Source organism: Amblyomma mixtum, chromosome 3 (genome assembly GCF_055824585.1).
Source record: "Amblyomma mixtum isolate Tamu chromosome 3, ASM5582458v1, whole genome shotgun sequence".
Taxonomy (NCBI): Eukaryota; Metazoa; Arthropoda; class Arachnida; order Ixodida; family Ixodidae; genus Amblyomma; species Amblyomma mixtum.
The window spans coordinates 224,808,535-224,828,421 of NC_143014.1; the positions used below are offsets into that span (position 1 = coordinate 224,808,535).

Here is a 19,887-nt window from a genome sequence, read left to right on the forward strand (position 1 = left end):
ACATTACCTTCGTGCATTCTTCATGCAGTGAACTTCATCAGCCCATTTGTCGGACTATGCACTCCATCATTCCATAGGTTACATCAATACTCACCATTGCATCCTTAGTAGCCATTTCATCGCATTTTATCTTCGTTTTTTTTTACCTCTTCCACACTTCTCTCCTGTCTTTAGCTCCCATATTCTCCTCCCTACGCAGAGTAGCATGCCAGCGATTTTTAAACGCCGGCTAAATTCTCTGTATTTCATTAAAGAGTCTCTCTCTCTCTCCATGAAAGCTGTGGAAGCTTCCTCCACCTGATGACAAGTGTGGGACGATGCTGAACTGCGGCATAGCTAGAAAGCGAAAAACAAACTCTGAGCATAACAAGTCACAGTGTTACCATAGCAAAAATTCATATAGACAGCCCTAAAGGTCCTATTCACAAGCCGCATAGGTTTCCTATTGGTCTTGTAAGTTCTCGTAACGTTATCTGCGTCATAGATCGTAGCGTTCCACAGCGTTACCTACAAGATCTGACAGGAAATTCTGTAGCATAGATATGGCATTACAGAATATTATATATCATTTCTCCTAGACTTCAAAGTCGTGCAGGTCCTGGTAGTCTAACCTAGCATTTTTCTTTTATTTTAGACAATCAGATCGCCAGTTCTCGAATTTTTGTAACTAATTATTCGAAACGGCACTGTTTAGCTGGTGCAGCCACAAAAATGAAACAGAATGAAACCCAATTTTTATGCAGTTAGAAGAATTTGCTAGATTTGAGAGTACCCAATGGCTGACACTATTTTTCGACAAGTATTTTGACCAATTATGCTCCCATGTCTTCTCCATTGCAGTCTGAAAGAAAAACGAAGTCTGAGGAGCTACTCGCAGTGGCACACGTATCAAACCAGCGTCGGTTGCGAAACTACAGTGCCCTCGAGCGAAACTGATCCTGGTAGAAACAATGGTGCAGCTTTGACAGCACCCAAACAGACTTGTCAAACAGTAAACACAACCTCGCTGTCTGCGAGACAATGGTGCAGCTTTGACAGCACCCAGACAGACTTGTCAAACAGTAAACACAACCTCGCCGTCTGCGAGACAATGGTGCAGCTTTGACAGCACCCAAACAGACTTCTCAAACAGTAAACACAACCTCGCCGTCTGCGGGACAATGGTGCAGCTTTGACAGCACCCACAGACTTGTCAAACAGTAAACACAACCTCGCCGTCTGCGAGACAATGGTGCAGCTTTGACAGCACCCAAACAGACTTGTCAAACAGTGAACACAACCTCGCCGTCTGCGAGACAATGGTGCAGCTTTGACAGCACCCAGACAGACTTGTCAAACAGTAAACACAACCTCGCCGTCTGCTTAAGTGCTCGCAGCTCATACCTGTTTTGCATAGACCCACCAAGGAGACCTTCTGCAGAAACCTTCTGCTCCTGCAGGCCTTTGATATGGCATCGCAGGCGGAAAACTCTCTGCTGTTCCGGAGGGCCATGTCCTCAAGCCGTTCACATGCGATTACAAATATTATCAGGTAGCACTCGGAAGTGAAGTATCTTTAAAAGACCTTTGTACATTCAGTTGTACATTCAGAGGATGTTTGGACATTTTGTACATGATCTGGGAATGACAACTGATGCATTGTGAGAAAATCACATACTGGTCTCTGATCAATGCGATTACATAAACATGTCGCAAAGAAGCGCCATTTTTTCTGGAATGCAAGTTCCTTAAATGTCATTTCCAGTTCGACGAGATGGAACATTCATGTGTAATCAAGTCGTTAGTTTGCACTGTATACGATTTGGTGATCTTTCACCAATCTTTCTGTGGTGATCTTTCTGTTTTTGCAAGCTGCACAGCGCATAAAATAAACAAGTATAATCGAACAGCCGCAGTTGTCGTTTCTTCAGAATATTCCACCCGTGGCAGTACATGGGCAAGGAATATGCACAGGCACAGGCTTCGAGTATGGAAGGACAAGGAATACAATCACTTGTTTTGCCCTCAGCCATATTTTATTGCCCAGTAGCCATAATAATCAGCGTCTGTTGCATCCATTCTTTTACTCCGGGTCCTTGGAGGCCTGTGAATATAACAGTGCATTTTGATGAGCAGTAGTCATGACACAACAGGAAATGTGGACAAAATGGGTGCACATGAATATGCAGAAGGTAATGTTTTACCGAACTGGCTTGGTATCTGTACTGAAAAGTAATGAGGACAGAAAGCATGCGATAGATGCCAAACACACAAGTGGGCATGCACAATAACCTTTACTAGCCTTACCAGAGGTAAGATTTAAGCAGCTGTAATGTCTAACAGTAGCACAAGTTTACTAGTTCAGCTAGAAGCATCACAGAAGAAAGTGGCACTCCTGACAAAACAGATAGGGCACAAGTGGAAAGAAAACAGCATTATCCAAAAACGCAAAAACTGTTAAAGTATGGGTAAGTTGAAATAAAGGGCGCCTCGAGATACCAAAGCAGACTATATCCGGACACACATTCCAGAGTACTAAGACCTAATGCAATGGCCTGAATGCTTGACACCAAAGAAGAAGCCTAAGCCGCAGCAAACTGAAACACAAGGACAACAACCAAGAATTTCAAGTACATATTTGTGACTATACGTTTCTAATGAGTTGAAAAGAAGTTAGCATGTGCAGAGCAATAGTGATTAATGTTGGTTGGCGACTGCAGTCGGATAAAACTCAAGAATGAAAGAGGAAATGCTTCTCAAAGCAGGCCGTCTATACACTGGTGTCAACAGATTCTCATAGCATGGGTGTAATCCCCTTGCGCCAGCATTGTAGATCAAAAAGGATTAACCACTGTGTCTGAAAATCAATCCACGCCATTGGCTGGAGGGCCCCTTTTAAGGGGCATTTGCTGCCTCTTTGGTGGTGGTCGGACAAATGTTTAGGGGAATCCCCCAAGGTGGAGTAGATTTGTAATAAGTGAGTAATTACTCATTGAAGTCTACCCAAGCGCAGCCATAAGGCTACAAAGGAAAGCTAGCCGTTTGTAGCCAGTGAGTGGATATCACTGAGTAATTACTCCCTTATTGCCACCTCTTTCTTTACTTGTGTCTGAAAATACTGCAGTGTGACAGTGGTGCCAATAACAGCATGTTTTCAGCAGGAATGAGCATGCGTATATCACCATCTTTGGTGAGGTATGCTGACTTCATGAGGGTGGCTGATGCATGCAGATATGAGGTAGCAGGTGTGAAAAAGTACGATCAGAGTCAGTTGTGATCTTATCAAAAACACAGAACACCCCTTATGGCAAAGAGTGAGGAAGCGGGATGTTCGGTTTTCTTCATGTCTTTTGCGTTTGCAGTATGCAAAAGCAGAATGAAATGCATTGAGCAAGTGTGTGCATTCTTGAGGGCATTTACAAACAGACCAGCCATGGCCCACATGGGACAAGGATATAATTTCAGTTTTTCAGTTTCATTAGAAAAATCGTGTTATAAATGCATCAGCAAGCAACTAGATTTTCACATTAGGTAGTCAATATCAGTTAGACTTCCATGAATTTTCGTTGAAGGTTGTAGTATGCATGCCAATGAACTTACACTAGAAAGAAGTCAAGGAGACTTTTTTTTTAAATATAGGGACAGGGTGACTGGTTACAAGAAATGCTCATAAATTTGTAACAAAAATTGAAGCTCGACAAGTAAAGAAGCACTACACAGTGTAATCGAATTCAGTCCGAAGGGATGCAATGTCAGAACCATCAGCTATTTTGCAGTAGATGACATAATGTGCAGCAAAAAATAATAGAAGTAGAAGCAACACTAAATGAACTGCTAATACAGGTCAGAAAGAATAAGCATGCTAAGGCACATCCCTGACGCATGCCTGAAAGGATGGGAACACCATGAGAGTTGGTTGTATTAGCAGCTGCATGTTGTGTAGTTAGAAAGGAAGTCTGTTATCCTGTGGAAAACCAAGTAGTCAGTGTTGAGGTGCTTTACTTTATTGTAGAAATTTGGAGCTTAACATTGAGAAATGCCTTCAAGACATCTAAAAACAAAGCTCTTCCCAAACCCAGAAGCTACAAATGTGAGTTAATCATTATTGAACAATTGAGATTGTGTTTCATGAAAGCATTTGCAGAATCGAAGTTGGGACGAGTGGGGAAAAGAGGTTTAACTCAAGTGAGTCAATGAGGCCAGTGAAACGTGATTGCTTGAAATTTTTATGTGTTATGTGAGGAGGAAAGATATGGCAGTGGTTGGTGATTAGCCTGTCTTTAATGAAGAACTAGAAAATATTTGGTGAAAGCTATTTATTTGCCTTCCACAGTTCATGACTATAACTAACTAAAAATGAAGTACAAAGACAGTTCCATACCAGCTGTTTGTCTTCATGGCGAAGAATGCAGCTAGAGAGTGACAAGATGCATGAGACTGTTCTCTGAACATGTTCTCCAAAAAACCTGAAAAGGAGCAGGAGAGAAGAAAGGTCACGCCCAGCTGCATTATATGAGGCTTACAAACAGCAACTTTCATTTTATACATATGATGTAAACCCTTGCCTGGGCACGCAAATAGTAGCAGGAATTTTCTCAGCACAACTTTCATTGTCAACACAGCAATAAAATAGAAAATTTCAGACAAAGTGATAAAAACACAAGCTCAAATAAAAAAAAGTATTCAAGAACCAAATACCGCGAAATGTGCAACTGAAATGAAAGGAAATTAAAATAAGTGAAAACAGGCCAAGTTCACACAAAAGGTTAAAAGTACAAAAAGGAAAAAAAATGCCATGTCCAAAAAAGGCAAACACAAGCGCGTGACTAAGAACAAAGCAGCCCACTTAGTTTTGCAGAGAAAAGCGAATGGGGAGTTGTTAGCAAATTTGACCCCAACATAAGATATGCAAGAGCTCTTATTGCGCCGCCGGAGACTGGAAACTGTGAACCTTTGTAGTAGGGGTCATAGCATGTCAGGCGGCCGGAATGTGCAGTGGAATGTGTGCCATCAAAGTGCAGACTACTCCAACTACTTAGAAGGCCCAGAAGACTACTTAGAAGACTACTTAGAAGGCCCAGCGGCAGAGTTTCGTGAGACGTACCCGCCGTCTGCTATCCCAGTGTTGCCATACTGTAGTGTTGCCAGACTTGCGCGACTCCCAGTGTTGCCAGGCTATAAGGTTGCCAGATTGTGAACTGAAACCCAGTGTGGCCAGACTATTTGTTCCCTCTCCCTTTTACATTCTCCTCCGCCTACAGCTACGCTGTCGCGCCGGAACCGCCCAGCTCGTTAGAGCAGCCTTGCCCGGAGTGGCCGCCGCCTGTTCGCAAAGCGAAAGAGCACGTCCGCGGCGGTTACGAAATTATTTTTTTAGTGACTTGTCGAGCAGACGGGTACCACAGACGAAATCTGCCGATGCGTGGCCCCAGTGAGCGTATTAAGACGAGAGAAACGTGCGATTTTGTTGAAATAAGCGTGCTATGCTCAAATTCACTTGTCGAGCAGACGGGTACGACAGACGAAATCTGCCGCTGCGTGGCCCCAGTGAGCGTATTAAGACGAGAGAAACGCGTGATTTTGTTGAAATAAGCGTGCTGTGCTCAAATTCACTTGTCGAGCAGACGGGTACCACAGACGAAATCTGCCGATGCGTGGCCCCAGTGAGCGTATTAAGACGAGAGAAACGCGTGATTTTGTTGAAATAAGCGTGCTATGCTCAAATTCACTTGTCGAGCAGACGGGTACACCAGACGAAATCTGCCGATGCGTGGCCCCAGTGATCGTATTTAGACGAGAGAAACGCGTGATTTTGTTGAAATCAACTTCTCTGTTTTTCCGCATCTTTCCTTGCTAATAGCAATAACACTAGATTATCTGAACAAAACAATATGCTTCTACCAAAAGTGAGTACAAATTATGGAAAACAAACTGCTTTTTTCTCCGCCATCAAAACCTGGAATTCATTACCACTAGCAATCAAATCCGCACGTTCGCAGTCCGCTTTCTACACTTTACTAAAAAAAACATCTCTCATCAACCCATTCAGCTTCATGCCATGCTTAAGTTTGCCTTAATCTTATTTTCTGTTCCCCACTCTGACAGCAAACGGTCATATTGTTACTCATCTGGAACCTCTTTTTTTTTCCTCCGCCTATGTTTTATATCTGCATTTATTCAATGCCCATTGCTATCCGATGTCTTTTTGTGTTCTTTCTCTTGCTCTTATGCTTTGCTGTTTTATGCCATTTTTGTTAAATTATGCCCGCTAACTATTGTATAACTTATTCATTGGCGCAAATTACACTAATAGGTTTTAACTTAATTGTATACTTTTGTTCCATCTCCCCTGCCAAACTTGTGCACTTTTCTTATGTATTCCTGATGGGAGGTTCCCCAGACAGTTTTCACTTTGGGACCTCCTACTGTACTAACTTTTTTATGAAACTTACAACTCATTTGTATTTCGTTTTAATAAACCTTTAAAATCTGCGCGAAAAAAAAAAAACGTTCAAGAGGCGACATGTGGAGTCATGGCACATCCGTTTCACAAAGGCGGCGACGAATAGGACTCCAGGAACGCTTCCTTCGTCGTGGGTTAGTGCACTGCGCCACGGGCTAACAAAGGCAGAGCGAAGGCAGCACCCCGCTGCTGCTGGCACACTGTAGTCACCCCTGAAGAAGGGACCGAGTTGGTCCCGAAACGGTGGGCAAAAAAGTAAAAATATTGGTTGGCGTCAGTTTCCTCTCAACTATCTCAAAAACCCATCAAGACGGACTTCGGTCGAAGATGTTTTCATTCCTACAATTACTGTTCTGAATGCGGCTTTCAACGCAGCACGAGTTGCAGAGCATTCTTAACTGCCAGAAGAAAATATCTAGCCACTAAGAAGTGACTGGGCAATAATAGGATGCGCGCACATGAAGTAATTATTTCTGCAAAGGCTGCTTCTGACGACGCCCGAATTTCGCACTTTTTTCGAAGCTCACCAAGCACAGCCTACAATTTCGTTGTTATCAGTTATTCAGTTCAACACTGCCTACCCCAATTAAAAGTGTCAATGTTGCGTGAATCTGAGCACGCGTCGTTGGTACCTGTAAGCTAGACGCCTACGGCGCCAGTAGGTTCCTTCCCCCTCTCGACGGTAACTACCGTGTCCATCGGAAGTCTAGAGGGGTTAGGAATGGTGACAGCGCGTCGCGCGCTTCGGACGCTCTCCAAGGCCGCGGGAAACGGGGACCAAGGGGCCGACGACCGTTTCCTATTAAAAAGAGATTAGCTCTCAAGTGGGTGGGGGTCAGTAAGGTCGGCGACTTCTGAAAACCCGGACTGTCTAGCTAAGCAGCGGACATTACTGGCGCCTCTAGAGTCGGGTTCTGGCGAGCACTGGCCGCCGCCCACTTGTACCTACAGTGCCACTCCAGCAGTATTGATTGAAATTGCGCGAGAGCAGATTTAATAAAGCTCCGCCCAATTATCGACGGTATTAAAACCAGCTGCAAACAAAGAAGAGGAGCGCGCCGAGTCCCAATCTCGGCCGCTTTTCTACAGCCCTTTTTCAAACCGCCTGTTTTCAAACCGCCTGTTTTTTAACCGCCTGTTTTTTAACCGCCTTTTTCTCCTGTTGCCTTTATTTTTGTTTCCGTCTTCAATAAACTAGTTTTGCTTCTCAAGAAGTTTGGAGTTGCTGCCCCAACCGGCAACGTGTCGCCGGACGAGTGGACGAAGGCGCGAAGCAGTGGCGGTCCGAGGGGCGGAGGGGGCGCTCCCCCCCCCTTCCCCAAAAGCCTTTGCATATCTTCCCGAACGTACGTTTTCGGGCTCTCACAGGGCGAGATGTGATTTTTGACGTAAATCAACAAACCTTTTTCGTCTGTGATGTGTCCAGTAGTCCCCTACCTTGTACGTTCAACGTGTTAGCGGCAGTTTTATTCCACACAATTCTAAAATTCGTAGTTATTGTCGAGGCATCGGGGCCCTGCCATGCCCCGCTGTTGTCTTGCCTTGGCGCCGGCGCGGCGACGACGGCGGTGCCATTCACATGCGGTTGCGGTGGCCAGCAACCTCGTCGGGGCGACGTGGAGCCACTCATTCATGTCTTTATCCCACCGTGGGCGAGCAGGCGGGCTTGACTTCCCGCTTGCTCTTCGCTAGGTAGTGCACGCGTGGCATGCACGCTCCTTAGGTGCTACCTCGGACTCTACGAGGCCGGGCGCCCCACCCCGGCCGCTCGTGCAGTGTGCCACGCGCGCGATTAGTTAGAGACAGGACGCTACGTACAATTTGTCGTTTTCTGTAAACGATTGTGCACAGTGACCGCTCGCGCGCTCTTGCTTTCGGACAGAGCCCGGACATTTGCGCGCGAGCGGCGCGAACTTGATTACTTTTTGTATTTTATAAATAGCATACAAAGCTCTTCCCTGTCCTTCTCCTCGCTATATTTTCCCTTTCACCTCCGCCGGCTGCAGCTCGCGTGCTTACGATACTAGATGGCAATTGACGCGGCCGGCAACATTCTTTTCCTTCGCCTTTTATTTTTTCTTTAAAATAAACCGCTACCACCTATCCCACCATGAGACGCAGCGACGCCAGCGTGGGGATCGTCCCTTCGGTTGGCTTCACAAGACGCACCGCCCAGCCGCCTAGTCAGAGGTGTCCAAGGGCGGAACAAAGCTCCTTCCCCGAACTGAGTAATGAGGGCCGCCAATCGCACTCGTGAAATGCCCGGACAGGTGCATTGACCTTGCTAGACCCACCGTGGCGGGATGTCTCATCCGACGACCTGTTTCTCCCTGGCATCGAAATGAATATTTCTCACGTAGCCGTTAACATTCAAGGCAAGAGTTCTGGTATAACATTTATATCGTTCATCACTTAATTTTCAAAAAAAAAACGCGCAAAAGTTGTACAAATAAAATGTAGATAAAAAAAATGTCTATTTTTTTTTTTTATACGGAAGTTCGTCCGCTCCCCCCTAAAACCAATCTCTGGGACCGCCACTGGCGCGAAGTGCCCTTCGAACTGCTAACCACATGCATAGACGAGCCGGCCATTCCGACGACGATCCAGAGGAGAAACTTAACTGGCGCCGTGACCAGGAGAATCAGAGTTTCAAGTTAACTGGTGCCGTGACCAGGATGAGTATGACCAGTGCTTCAAGTTAACACGCTTATTTCACCAAAATCACGCGTTTCTCTCGTCTTAATACGCTCACTGGGGCCACGCATCGGCAGATTTCGTCTGGTGTACCCGTCTGCTCGACAAGTGAATTTGAGCTTAGCACGCTTATTTCAACAAAATCACGCGTTTCTCTCGTCTTAATACGCTCACTGGGGCCACGCATCGGCAGATTTCGTCTGTGGTACCCGTCTGCTCGACAAGTGAATTTGAGCTTAGCACGCTTATTTCAACAAAATCACGCGTTTCTCTCGTCTAAATACGATCACTGGGGCCACGCATCGGCAGATTTCGTCTGGTGTACCCGTCTGCTCGACAAGTGAATTTGAGCTTAGCACGCTTATTTCAACAAAATCACGCGTTTCTCTCGTCTTAATACGCTCACTGGGGCCACGCATCGGCAGATTTCGTCTGGTGTACCCGTCTGCTCGACAAGTGAATTTGAGCTTAGCACGCTTATTTCAACAAAATCACGCGTTTCTCTCGTCTAAATACGATCACTGGGGCCACGCATCGGCAGATTTCGTCTGGTGTACCCATCTGCTCGACAAGTGAATTTGAGCTTAGCACGCTTATTTCAACAAAATCACGCGTTTCTCTCGTCTAAATACGATCACTGGGGCCACGCATCGGCAGATTTCGTCTGGTGTACCCGTCTGCTCGACAAGTGAATTTGAGCTTAGCACGCTTATTTCAACAAAATCACGCGTTTCTCTCGTCTTAATACGCTCACTGGGGCCACGCATCGGCAGATTTCGTCTGTGGTACCCGTCTGCTCGACAAGTGAATTTGAGCTTAGCACGCTTATTTCAACAAAATCACGCGTTTCTCTCGTCTAAATACGATCACTGGGGCCACGCATCGGCAGATTTCGTCTGTCGTACCCGTCTGCTCGACAAGTGAATTTGAGCATAGCACGCTTATTTCAACAAAATCACGCGTTTCTCTCGTCTTAATACGCTCACTGGGGCCACGCATCGGCAGATTTCGTCTGTGGTACCCGTCTGCTCGACAAGTCACTAAAAAGCAATTTCGTAACCGCCGCGGACATGCTCTTTCGCTTGGCGAACAGGCGGCGGCCACTCCGGGCAAGGCTGCTCTTACGAGCTGGGCTGTTCCGGCGCGACAGCGTAGTTGTAGGCGGAGGAGAATGTAAAAGGGAGAGGGAACAAACAGTCTAGCCACACTGGGTTTTAGTTCACAATCTGGCAACCTTATAGCCTGGCAACACTGGGAGTCGCGCAAGTCTGGCAACACTACAGTATGGCAACACTGGGATAGCAGACGGCGGGTACCATAGAGTTTCTTACTACTACCTAGAGGGAAAGCTGGCGGCGCTGCACTTCAGCCAACATGGACGCTCAAAGCATCATGGGGCGGTGAGCTACTTGTTGCGGCACAGTCGTAGTTTTTCGGGAACACAGAGTGGCAGTACTAAGGCGTTTCATTCCGAAAACGTAGTTCGTGTGTGCGCAGACGACTTTCGCGCGAACGCAGTGTGCAAAAGCCATAGTAGTGAAGGCGCGACGACACACGACGCCAATAAAAGGTTTTACTCTTCCGAAATGCCATTAAAAAACTTCTTGAAGTATCTAAGCAACAACATTTTTTTTGAAAACATATTTACTTTTAAAAGTGCGCCTGTTAATTACGAAATATTAGTTTTTTTAGTGTTCATCACTTGGCCAATAGGAGAGCTAGTCATGTCTTGTTTTAGGCAAACTTTGCACTTAAATGCTTTTCTGCTCGTTTGTTGCAATCATTAGACAAGATATTGAATGTTAGGACGTTTGTAGCTATCAAACAGCTTTATTTTTTTATTATTTTTTGGCCAAAAGTTGCAGTTCCGCAACAAGTAGCTCACCGCCCCATGATGCTTTGAGCGCCCATGGTGGCTGAGGTGGTCACGTGGGGTCTCCATGCAAACTCCCATAGACGGCTTGCCAGCTTTCCCTCTAGGTAATAGTAAGAAACTCTATGGCGGGTACGTCTCACGAAACTCTGCCAGGCCCAGCTAACTGCCACCAACTTTATTCCACTTACAACTCAGAACTGAAGTCCCACGCGTGCAGTTTGCTATTTAGAGGCAGAAGTGGCACAGAGCACAGCCATTCCCTCGCCACTACTGTAACATGTCTGCGCTCCGGGGAGAAATCGAGCCACAACAACCAAACACTACGCATTTTAAAGCAACCTCTGCACTCCGCGAACTGATAAACCGACTGATTAAATCACCAGCATGAATATTACACAATGCCTCAAACTAACACTTTGTTTGCCAGAACAGTGTCATAAAAACTCACCATTATTGCTGCACTCCACGTAATCCCTTAGTACTTCCAGCAATGAGGGCTCAACATGCGGAACAAGCTTACCGCCACAACGAAGAAAGTGACACTTCAAACAAAAATAAAAAAGTTAAGAAACGCTAAAAGGAATCACGAAAACATCGCGCCCGGCGCGGCCGCACTGGTGGTGGCGCTAGCGGCGTGGTTATTGACGATGCCGATGGCCGTTAGGCTGCTCACTGTCAAGAGAGTACTACTTATGGTTCTGGTTTTGAAATCGCGGCGTTTATGGCTGTCGGCATCATACATTCGTACTGTACATGCATTTGTACGCACAAAATTAAATGAAAGCGCGTAATAGCCGACTGCTTGAAATAATTCGTTTCTGAAAATTTATGACTGCGAAATCAGGAATCATTAAAATCCATTGGCAACATAACTTCACCATGTTCACATATATGTATGCCTTAAAAAAATCTAGTTCTAGTAAGTTGTCAGCACATTTCCAAAACTTGCAATGCGCTGAAACAAAATCCATGCATGAATATCCTTTGAACATCCACTAACTGATATCTGAACCCAATAGTCCCCTCAACATGCAGAGGATATTGATACATGGACATTGGACGTTATAGGACCATTTATAAGATCGTTCAGACTGACGCGCAGTTTCGCAATGCAAACTTAATTAAAGGGGGAAACTGATTAGTCGCGTCTGCTGTGTGGAGCAGACGATCGACGACGAGGAGGCCCATTTGACTGTAAAATGCGTTTCTCGAGTGAGTAACAACGTCGTACTGTATGACATGTAACTAGAGGTAAGTCCACTGTATAATTATATGCTCGAAATATGCGAAGTACTTTCAGCTCTGCGAAATAAAGCGAGACACTTGTTTATCGTAGTTGTCAGTTGTTGCATGCGATGCGCAGGGCGATCCACTTACGTGCGAGTCGAAAGGACATGCGCCCAGGCAACAGGATGGATGAATGGATGCATGGAGGAAAAAAAACTAGGAGAGAGTGCGCTCAGCCTCTGCAAGCCATCCTCCTCTGACGCCACTGCCGAGGGCCCTTTTGCGCACTGACTCTTGGGAAATAGGCCCTCCACAGTTACCAGACTGCCAACCAGCGGTGCTTTTTAGTGAACGTCCGCGTCCGATGTAGCGCAGAAGCGCAGCGCCTGTGTTGCAGCTTTGGCGGAATGCGTACCGAGCTCGAGGTTGTCTGAAGGCTCCGCGTCTCAACACTTCCGTTGATTACACTCTCGAGTTTTTTGGTGCACTGTAGAAAATTGCAGGTAAACTTTTCATCAAAGGGTGCGGCCGCGACCTCGTCACTGTTCAACTGTGGTTCATAAAGAGAATGGAGAGGAATTCATTTCGTCGTTATAAACACGTACGGAGCGTTTATTTCAGCGCATGCTATAGGCGGAGAACTCGAGAGTAGGCGAAAAAACGAGCCTTTAAAAAAGGGCGCAGTGGCTTCCAGAGCGCTCACGGCGCACGGACGTGATTAACGAGCGCTCCGGCGCGCTGCGCAAGATTCTATTTCTTGGGCAGGCGGACTTCGGCCCGCCCATGGGCCCGCCGTTCTCCGCTATTCTCGAGGCACAAGTTGCGCCGAGTACGCTCGCGCACATACGCAGTTCCGGCGTGAAATGCAGCAGTGAAGTATTTCTCTCTCTCGCTGTCGAGAGTGCCGGCGGCTTTACGTCTGCCCCTGCGCGGGGTCTCCCGGCCACTGCGCACAATCACTTACAAAAAGAAGTAAACTGTACGTACTACGTAGCCGCGCGCACGCAGCGTCCTGTCTCGGACTAATCGCGCGCGCGGCACACTGCACTAGCGGCCGGGGTGGGGCGCCCGACCGCGTATACCGTCCGAGGTAGCACCCACCGAGCGTTCGTGTCACGCGTGCACTACCTGGCGAAGCGCAAGCGGGAAGTCAAGTCCGCCTGCTCATGAACGCACAGAGGCTCACCATTGTTCTGTTACGGGTGCGCGCATTGCCGCGCGGCCACAGGAGCGCTTAGAGACTGTCCGGGATGATTCCCAGCGCCCTGTAGGCCGCGAGCATCTCGCGACGCAGCACAGCACGGCAGAAGCGGCACAGCGAAGGGGAGCATGTGCTCCAATGCCTCCACTGCGCCGCAGTCAGCGCACGCGTCGCTCGTGTATGGCGGCCGCTGCAGCGAGCGAGCAGTTTGCGCTCACCACGGAGCCGTCAGTGAACACAAGCAGATGGTCGCGCAGTTGCTCGTAGAGCGAGAGAGCGAAACCGAAACCGAAATCCGGCTAAGAGCTACCGTTGCCTTGTCACATGACGGCCTATTTCCCATGATGCTTTCCATTATATTTTTTATGACTAGGCTTCAAGATTGTGACGTCATGCTCCCTACTAGTTTTTTCTTCCTCCATGGATGGATGGATGGATAGGAGCGCCCCCTTTGAAACGGGGTGGTGGCAATTGCCACCATGCTCAGCTTTTCTTTTTTTTTGTTTACTGTGTTGGCAATTCTCATTAAGAATCGCCATCATCTTTACCTACGGTTTCCTACAATTCTAACATTAAGCCACATCTCTGCTTTTCAGCCACCAATCCTCCAATCGCTTTTTGCTAACTTCCACTGCAGATTTATTTACATGGCCATTGTTATCTTTAAACCCAAGGGCCTCAGGAAGAGTGACTTCGCCTGCATCAACATCCGGATGGATACCATCACATTTGATTATGAGGTGTTCAATTGTTTCCACAGATCTACCACACACTGCACATGTGTCATCTTCTTTGTTAAATTTCTTTTTGACGCTGCGCGTTCTAAGACGCCCTGACCTAGCTTCAAAAAGTAGGGCACTGCTTCTTGAGTTATCATAGAAAAATTCTTTCCTGATCTGCCTTTTCCAGTATCGATATAGTTCTACACTATGTTTCTTTTCCATTGAATTCATCCAATTTTTAACTTCCGCGTTTTTAACCTGTCGTTTAATGCTCTTTGTTTCTCCGTCCTCATGACCTGCATACTTACTGGTTAGTTTTCTAGTTCTTTTCCGCCACTGTGAGTCAACGCTCTTTCTGTACAAATATTTAAATACCTTAGCTGCCCACCTGTTATCGTCCAATTTCCTCAGGCGTTCTTCATATAGTATTTTACTCTTAGCTTCCCGTGCTTCGAACGATGCCCAGCCCATATCCCCTTGTACTGCCTCGTTTGTGGTTTTGCCGTGGGCACCTAGTGCTAATCTTCCAACAGCTCTCTGATTTATGTCTAATCTCGACTGAACTTCTGCCCTTAAGCACAGAACCGCATTACCGAAAGTAAGTCCCGGCACCATTATTCCTTTCCAAATACCTCTTAGTACTTCATATTTGTTGTACCCCCATAATGCCCTATGTTTCATTATCCCAGCGTCTCTTCGTCCTTTTGCCCTAAGAGCCTGTTCGTGCTTTTCCGTGTATATCAGCCCTTCGTTTAGCAATATCCCGAGGTATTTGTATTCGGCCACTTTGGGTATTTCGTGGCTTTGTATTGTAAGCACCTGGTCAGTTGTATCGTTAAAAATCCTCACACCTGATTTAGTTGCGCTAAAACTGAATCCTAGAGCGTCTCCTTCGTCTCCACAGCAATTAACCAAAGTTTGTAAATCTTCCTGGCTATCTGCTAACAGTACAATATCGTCCGCATACATTAAACCCGGGAGTCGCTGCTCAACCACATTTCCGCCTAATTTGTACGACAGATTATAACCTAGATTACTTTCTTCTAGCCTTCTTTCCATATTCATCACGTAAAGCATGAACAGCAGCGGTGATAGAGGACAACCTTGCCTGAATCATTTGTGCACCCCCAGAGTTGTGGTACTTTTTTTCCCTTCCCATGTAATTTAAACTTCATTATCTCGGTAGATTTCCTGTAGAAAATCAATTACCTCATGACCGATACCTAAATCTTTCAATATGCTCCACAGGAGTTCCCTGTTCACGTTATCGTATGCACCGCTTATGTCCAGAAAGGCTAAAAACAGAGGTCTGTTTTCCGCCTTAGCTATTTATATCCATTGGGTAAGCACGAACAGGCTATCATCTAAACGCCTACCCCTTCTGAACCCATTCTGAAGTTCTCCGAGTATCCGATTACCTTCTACCCATGCCTGCATTTTTAATTTCACCGCCTGCATTGCAAGCCTGTACATAACAGACGTTATCGTAAACGGACGGTAGGATTTGATGTTCATCTTATGTCCTTTCCCTTTATAAATCAAATTCATTTTACTCTTCTCCAGCTGTGCGGAATTTGCTGATTTGTTATGACTGTCTCCAATGCTTTTATCAGCGCTTCCTTGCTTCTTGGGCCAAGTTCATTAATCAGCTTAATTGGAATTTCGTCTATCCCTGCGGATGTGGTTTTAGGAATATTCGCTTCCGCCTTTTCCCAGTTAAGACTAGTCAGTTCTAAGCTGTTCTCTATTGTGCTGTCCTGTGTTGCCGCCTCACTTGGGGAGATTACCCCATTGTCGTTGCTAAAAGGCGCAGCTATAAATGATGTAATGTAGTTCACAGCATCGTGTGCCTCTAAACATTTTCCCTCAGTGTCTATAATCTGTTCCTGCGTTCTTTTACTTGTTTTTCCCAACCAGCTTATATAGTTCCAGAATTTTCTTGGCCCCCCCTTTATTTGCCTCGCTAACTTCAGCCAGCCATTTATCAGAGGACTGCTTCATTTTAGCCTGGACTAGGACCTGAACTTGCTGTTTCTTTTGTCGATAAGATTCCCATTTTTCGCCTATTTCCTCTTCAGATAACTGCGCCTTCTTCGCTTCTCTGTGTTCCCTTGAAGCCACCCGCCGTTGTTCGATGGCCTCCTTAATTTCCATATTCCACCAGCTTCGTGGCTTCCTCTTTCCTCTCCAGCGGTTTACTCCTTTCACTTGTTTCATTTTTGTAGCGATGAGCAGTTCTAACTGATTATAATCCCACTTTTCCATGGGGCGTTTCTCGATTACAGTTCGTCAGCATTCTACTCCACCTTGCGGGATTCCTCTAAACATTTCACCACCATTGTTCACACTTGCAAGTGCGACCTGCGGGTCGCCTTCTCGCTTGAAACGAAAACTCTCCGGAATATTAATTTCGTCTGCTTTGACCGCGTCTCCCGCACTCGCGCTCGGTGCGATTCGCAATGCACTACGGCGACCAGGAGGATGTCGTGACGGTACTGATGTGCACTGCAGTCGTACAAGCGTCATGATGACAGCGGCAGCAGCGCGCTTCTCAGGGCCGGCCTGCCGGCCTGTTCGCCTGCCGCCGCCGTCAGAAAAATACGCTAATATTGTTTGTTCGCGTTCATACCAAGCCCTGAAGTAGAGCAACGTCAAAAATGAATCATTTTTGAGGATCGTTGGCCAATACCGAGCTGCTGGTAGAAGTGATAACAGCATATTTCTTTTCCAAAGCCGCTTTGCTGATGCCCAGTGCTGCTCGCCTGTTGTCACCTGGCTCCGCTGTTAAAGGAATCACGGAAATCAATCACGTCTTTGTTTTGTTATGTGACGAAGAACATAGTAAAACGGTGACGCGAGTAGCACCTTTATTACAGCGCTGGCCAGATCCGAAGTGCCCTCAGCTGCAGCATCGATGCGAAATGGTTAGGCTTAGCGACGACTACGGCAGCGAGGGAGCAGCGCAGTTCGCCGCCCGGCGTGGCCGCGGGCGGCGTCATTGCCAAAATCTCGACTGTCTCGCCGATTAGTTCAGTGGCTTGCGACTCGCAGTCGCAAGGCTGGAAAATCGAGCAGCGAGCGACTTGCCTGCGCGTCGTCTGCCACTTTTTTCGTGCACGGTAGGGACAGACTCACTGGCTCTCCAAAGAACGCGGCCACATACTCGCGCGTTCGCGGTAAAAGTGGATCGCCGTGTACATACGCTTTGGTTTTTACATCACGGCCTTCGTACTACCTCCTTTTCGCTTCGTCGAGACCGCGTCTGTCAGCGCGAAGATTGCACCTCGCACGACTCTCCCGTCGCACGTGCAAACAAAGCTAGCAGGGGGTCTGCTCCGGCGGCGCCCCGAGTTTCCGCTGCTCGCCGCTGCGGCGCTGGTGTTCTGCTGGTATTAGAGTTACTGTATATGCTACCAAAGGTAGCATATACAGTAACTCTAGCTGGTATATTAGCTCTATGGCTGGACAGACACTGTGAAGGAGAAGGAAAACGGGGATGAGGACGGAGGGGGAGGCCGCAGGTGTCTACTGTTGCGTTCGCACCTATCAGTGACCAGCATCCTGTCCCATCAGCGTGGTACTTTGCGATAAGGCATACGTGTCGTCAGCTCAAGCTCGTTTGTGACAACAGAACGACGCCGCATGAGCGGAGCCGTAGGCCTCACAGCTGGCACGGCGCGAAAAAAATTGATTTGAAACTGCCGAGTTTCAAACGGCGATGCTAAAACCCAGATGGCGTGAAAAATGATGCAATGCCCTCGCAATTTGCCACTCCAGATCATTCCTCGCCAACTAGCGGACAAAGCGAAAGACCGCCGCACCAAGTCCTACGTGATGAAACGCGCTATTCATAGCCTGAGTCGCTTTGGGACGCTAAACCCCATAAAACCAAACCAAACTTTATCGTTACTCGTTTGGTGTGAAACATTGTCCTCTCCACTCTTAGAGATGCCGTCGTGTCAAGGCGAAAAAAAAAACGAATAAGCAAACGTCGACACTGTTTTGTTTCGTTCGATTTTGTGTGCCTTTCCGCTTTAAAATCCTCACAATGCAAACTCGTTGCATTTCTAAGAAACAATGCGATCGTCTCCGGGGAGCGGCAAAGATAAAAACCCTGAGCACAAGAAAAACTTTGACTTCGGCCATGGCAATTTTCTGACCAAGGCTACCCTAATTCCTCCCCTGTGGTCAGGTGGACGAATTTTCCGGAGCCCTTCACTACGGCATCCCTCACAGCCTGAGTTGCTTTGGGACGTTAAACCCCTATAAACCATCAACCACACATTTACCTTGTAAGCAGTACTTTACTGCCGCATAGTGCTTTCATCTTGGGTTTCTTTTGTAGACGCAGCGTCATTGACAAGTGAACTCGTCATAGGGCACCAAGCATTATCTGTAGTCGCTTTTATGGTGCTCGAATTCATGCTTGCCCACAATGAGTAATAGCCATGAGACTTACATTTCAGTGCGAGCAAGCTGCGGCGCTGCCTTGCTGAGTGCAGCCAGACGTCACAGCGACGCCACACGTAGAAGAGAAGATATTGAACACTACTTCGAAGCCTGTCCGGCCGTTCACCCCCCCTTCCTCGCAAACTTCTTTTAAGGCGCAAGCCTCACTTGCCCCATTGAGAGAAGACCCTCCTCGTTGTACGTGCGCACGCGCGCGCCAGGGTGAGTTCATGTCTGTTCGCGCGAGGTGGCACAAACCCAACAATCGCAGCACAATCGCTGAGTGGGCTTGGCGGCACGGAAATGATGGGCCACACTTACCTTCGGAATTTTCCCTTCTTGCTTGTACAGCTCCTTGGCCTCTGCTGCGCTCGCTTCCAGGACCCTGCCGGTGTGCCACGCCATGTACCGATGCCCCTCGTTGACAGCGGTGGCCGTGCTCACGTTCCAGCCTTGGAACGCCTTCCCTGGGAGCAGGAACAACATCTCTCAGACGAGTGCCGTTGCCGCGTAGCCAACGCATCTGACCATCGCGCATCCCAACTTGCGCATGTGCGTCTTCCTGCCCTGGATCAATCACATCAACTGCAACCACATTATCGGGGAACCTGCCTCGTGATCCAGTTATCACCACTTCGGCATGTCTACATAAACCCTTTCCACAGCAAAGCGACCTTCAGTGGGCTTGGCGGCACGGAAATGATGGGCCACACTTACCTTCGGAATTTTCCCTTCTTGCTTGTACAGGTGAGCAATCGCCATTCCTTGTATGCAAAACGCTCAAGTAACCGCCTTTTATTCGTGCTGCCAAGCCCAAACTGTGCATGTAGTATTTTCTATGAATGTTCTTGTGTAATTTTTGACTTGCTTCTGATGGCTGGTGATGTCGAATCCAATCCTGGACCTACTGAACCAACCCGATCTGACCTGCTTAAAGCCATTCAGGACGTCCAGAACGGGCAGTTAACAATGCTTACTGAAATAAAATATATCAAATCATCTTTATCCGACCACGAAAAAGCTTTCACTGAAGTGAATAACCGCCTTTCTAAAATCGAAGCAGACTGCGCTTCTTTCTCCTCAATAAAACCTGAAGTCGAAAATATAAAATCTACGACAGCTAAATGCATGGCTGAAATGGAAGCACTGACTGCCCAACTGGACGATATGGAAAACCGAGCACGAAGAAACAATCTAGTATTTTATGGTATAAAAGATTCGGGCAATGAATTGTGGCAAGATTCAGAAAAAATAATCACTGAACACTGCAGCCAGT

The 19,887-nt window shown here is 47.1% G+C and overlaps 1 protein-coding gene across 1 annotated transcript in view; it reads right to left on the reverse strand.

Annotated features, from left to right (window-relative positions):
* Positions 1-1,498: 1,498 nt before the first annotated feature.
* The window catches only part of LOC149353843 (uncharacterized), a 615,886-nt gene continuing 597,497 nt past the window's right edge, over positions 1,499-19,887 (reverse strand). Inside the window, exons 8-10 of the mRNA XM_089575872.1 lie at positions 18,933-19,078; positions 4,361-4,445; positions 1,499-2,083 (exon numbers count right to left, since the gene is read on the reverse strand). Coding sequence (XP_089431998.1) covers positions 2,005-2,083; positions 4,361-4,445; positions 18,933-19,078 — 310 coding nt within the window. The 3' untranslated portion in view covers positions 1,499-2,004. The remainder of the gene's footprint in view (positions 2,084-4,360; positions 4,446-18,932; positions 19,079-19,887) is intronic.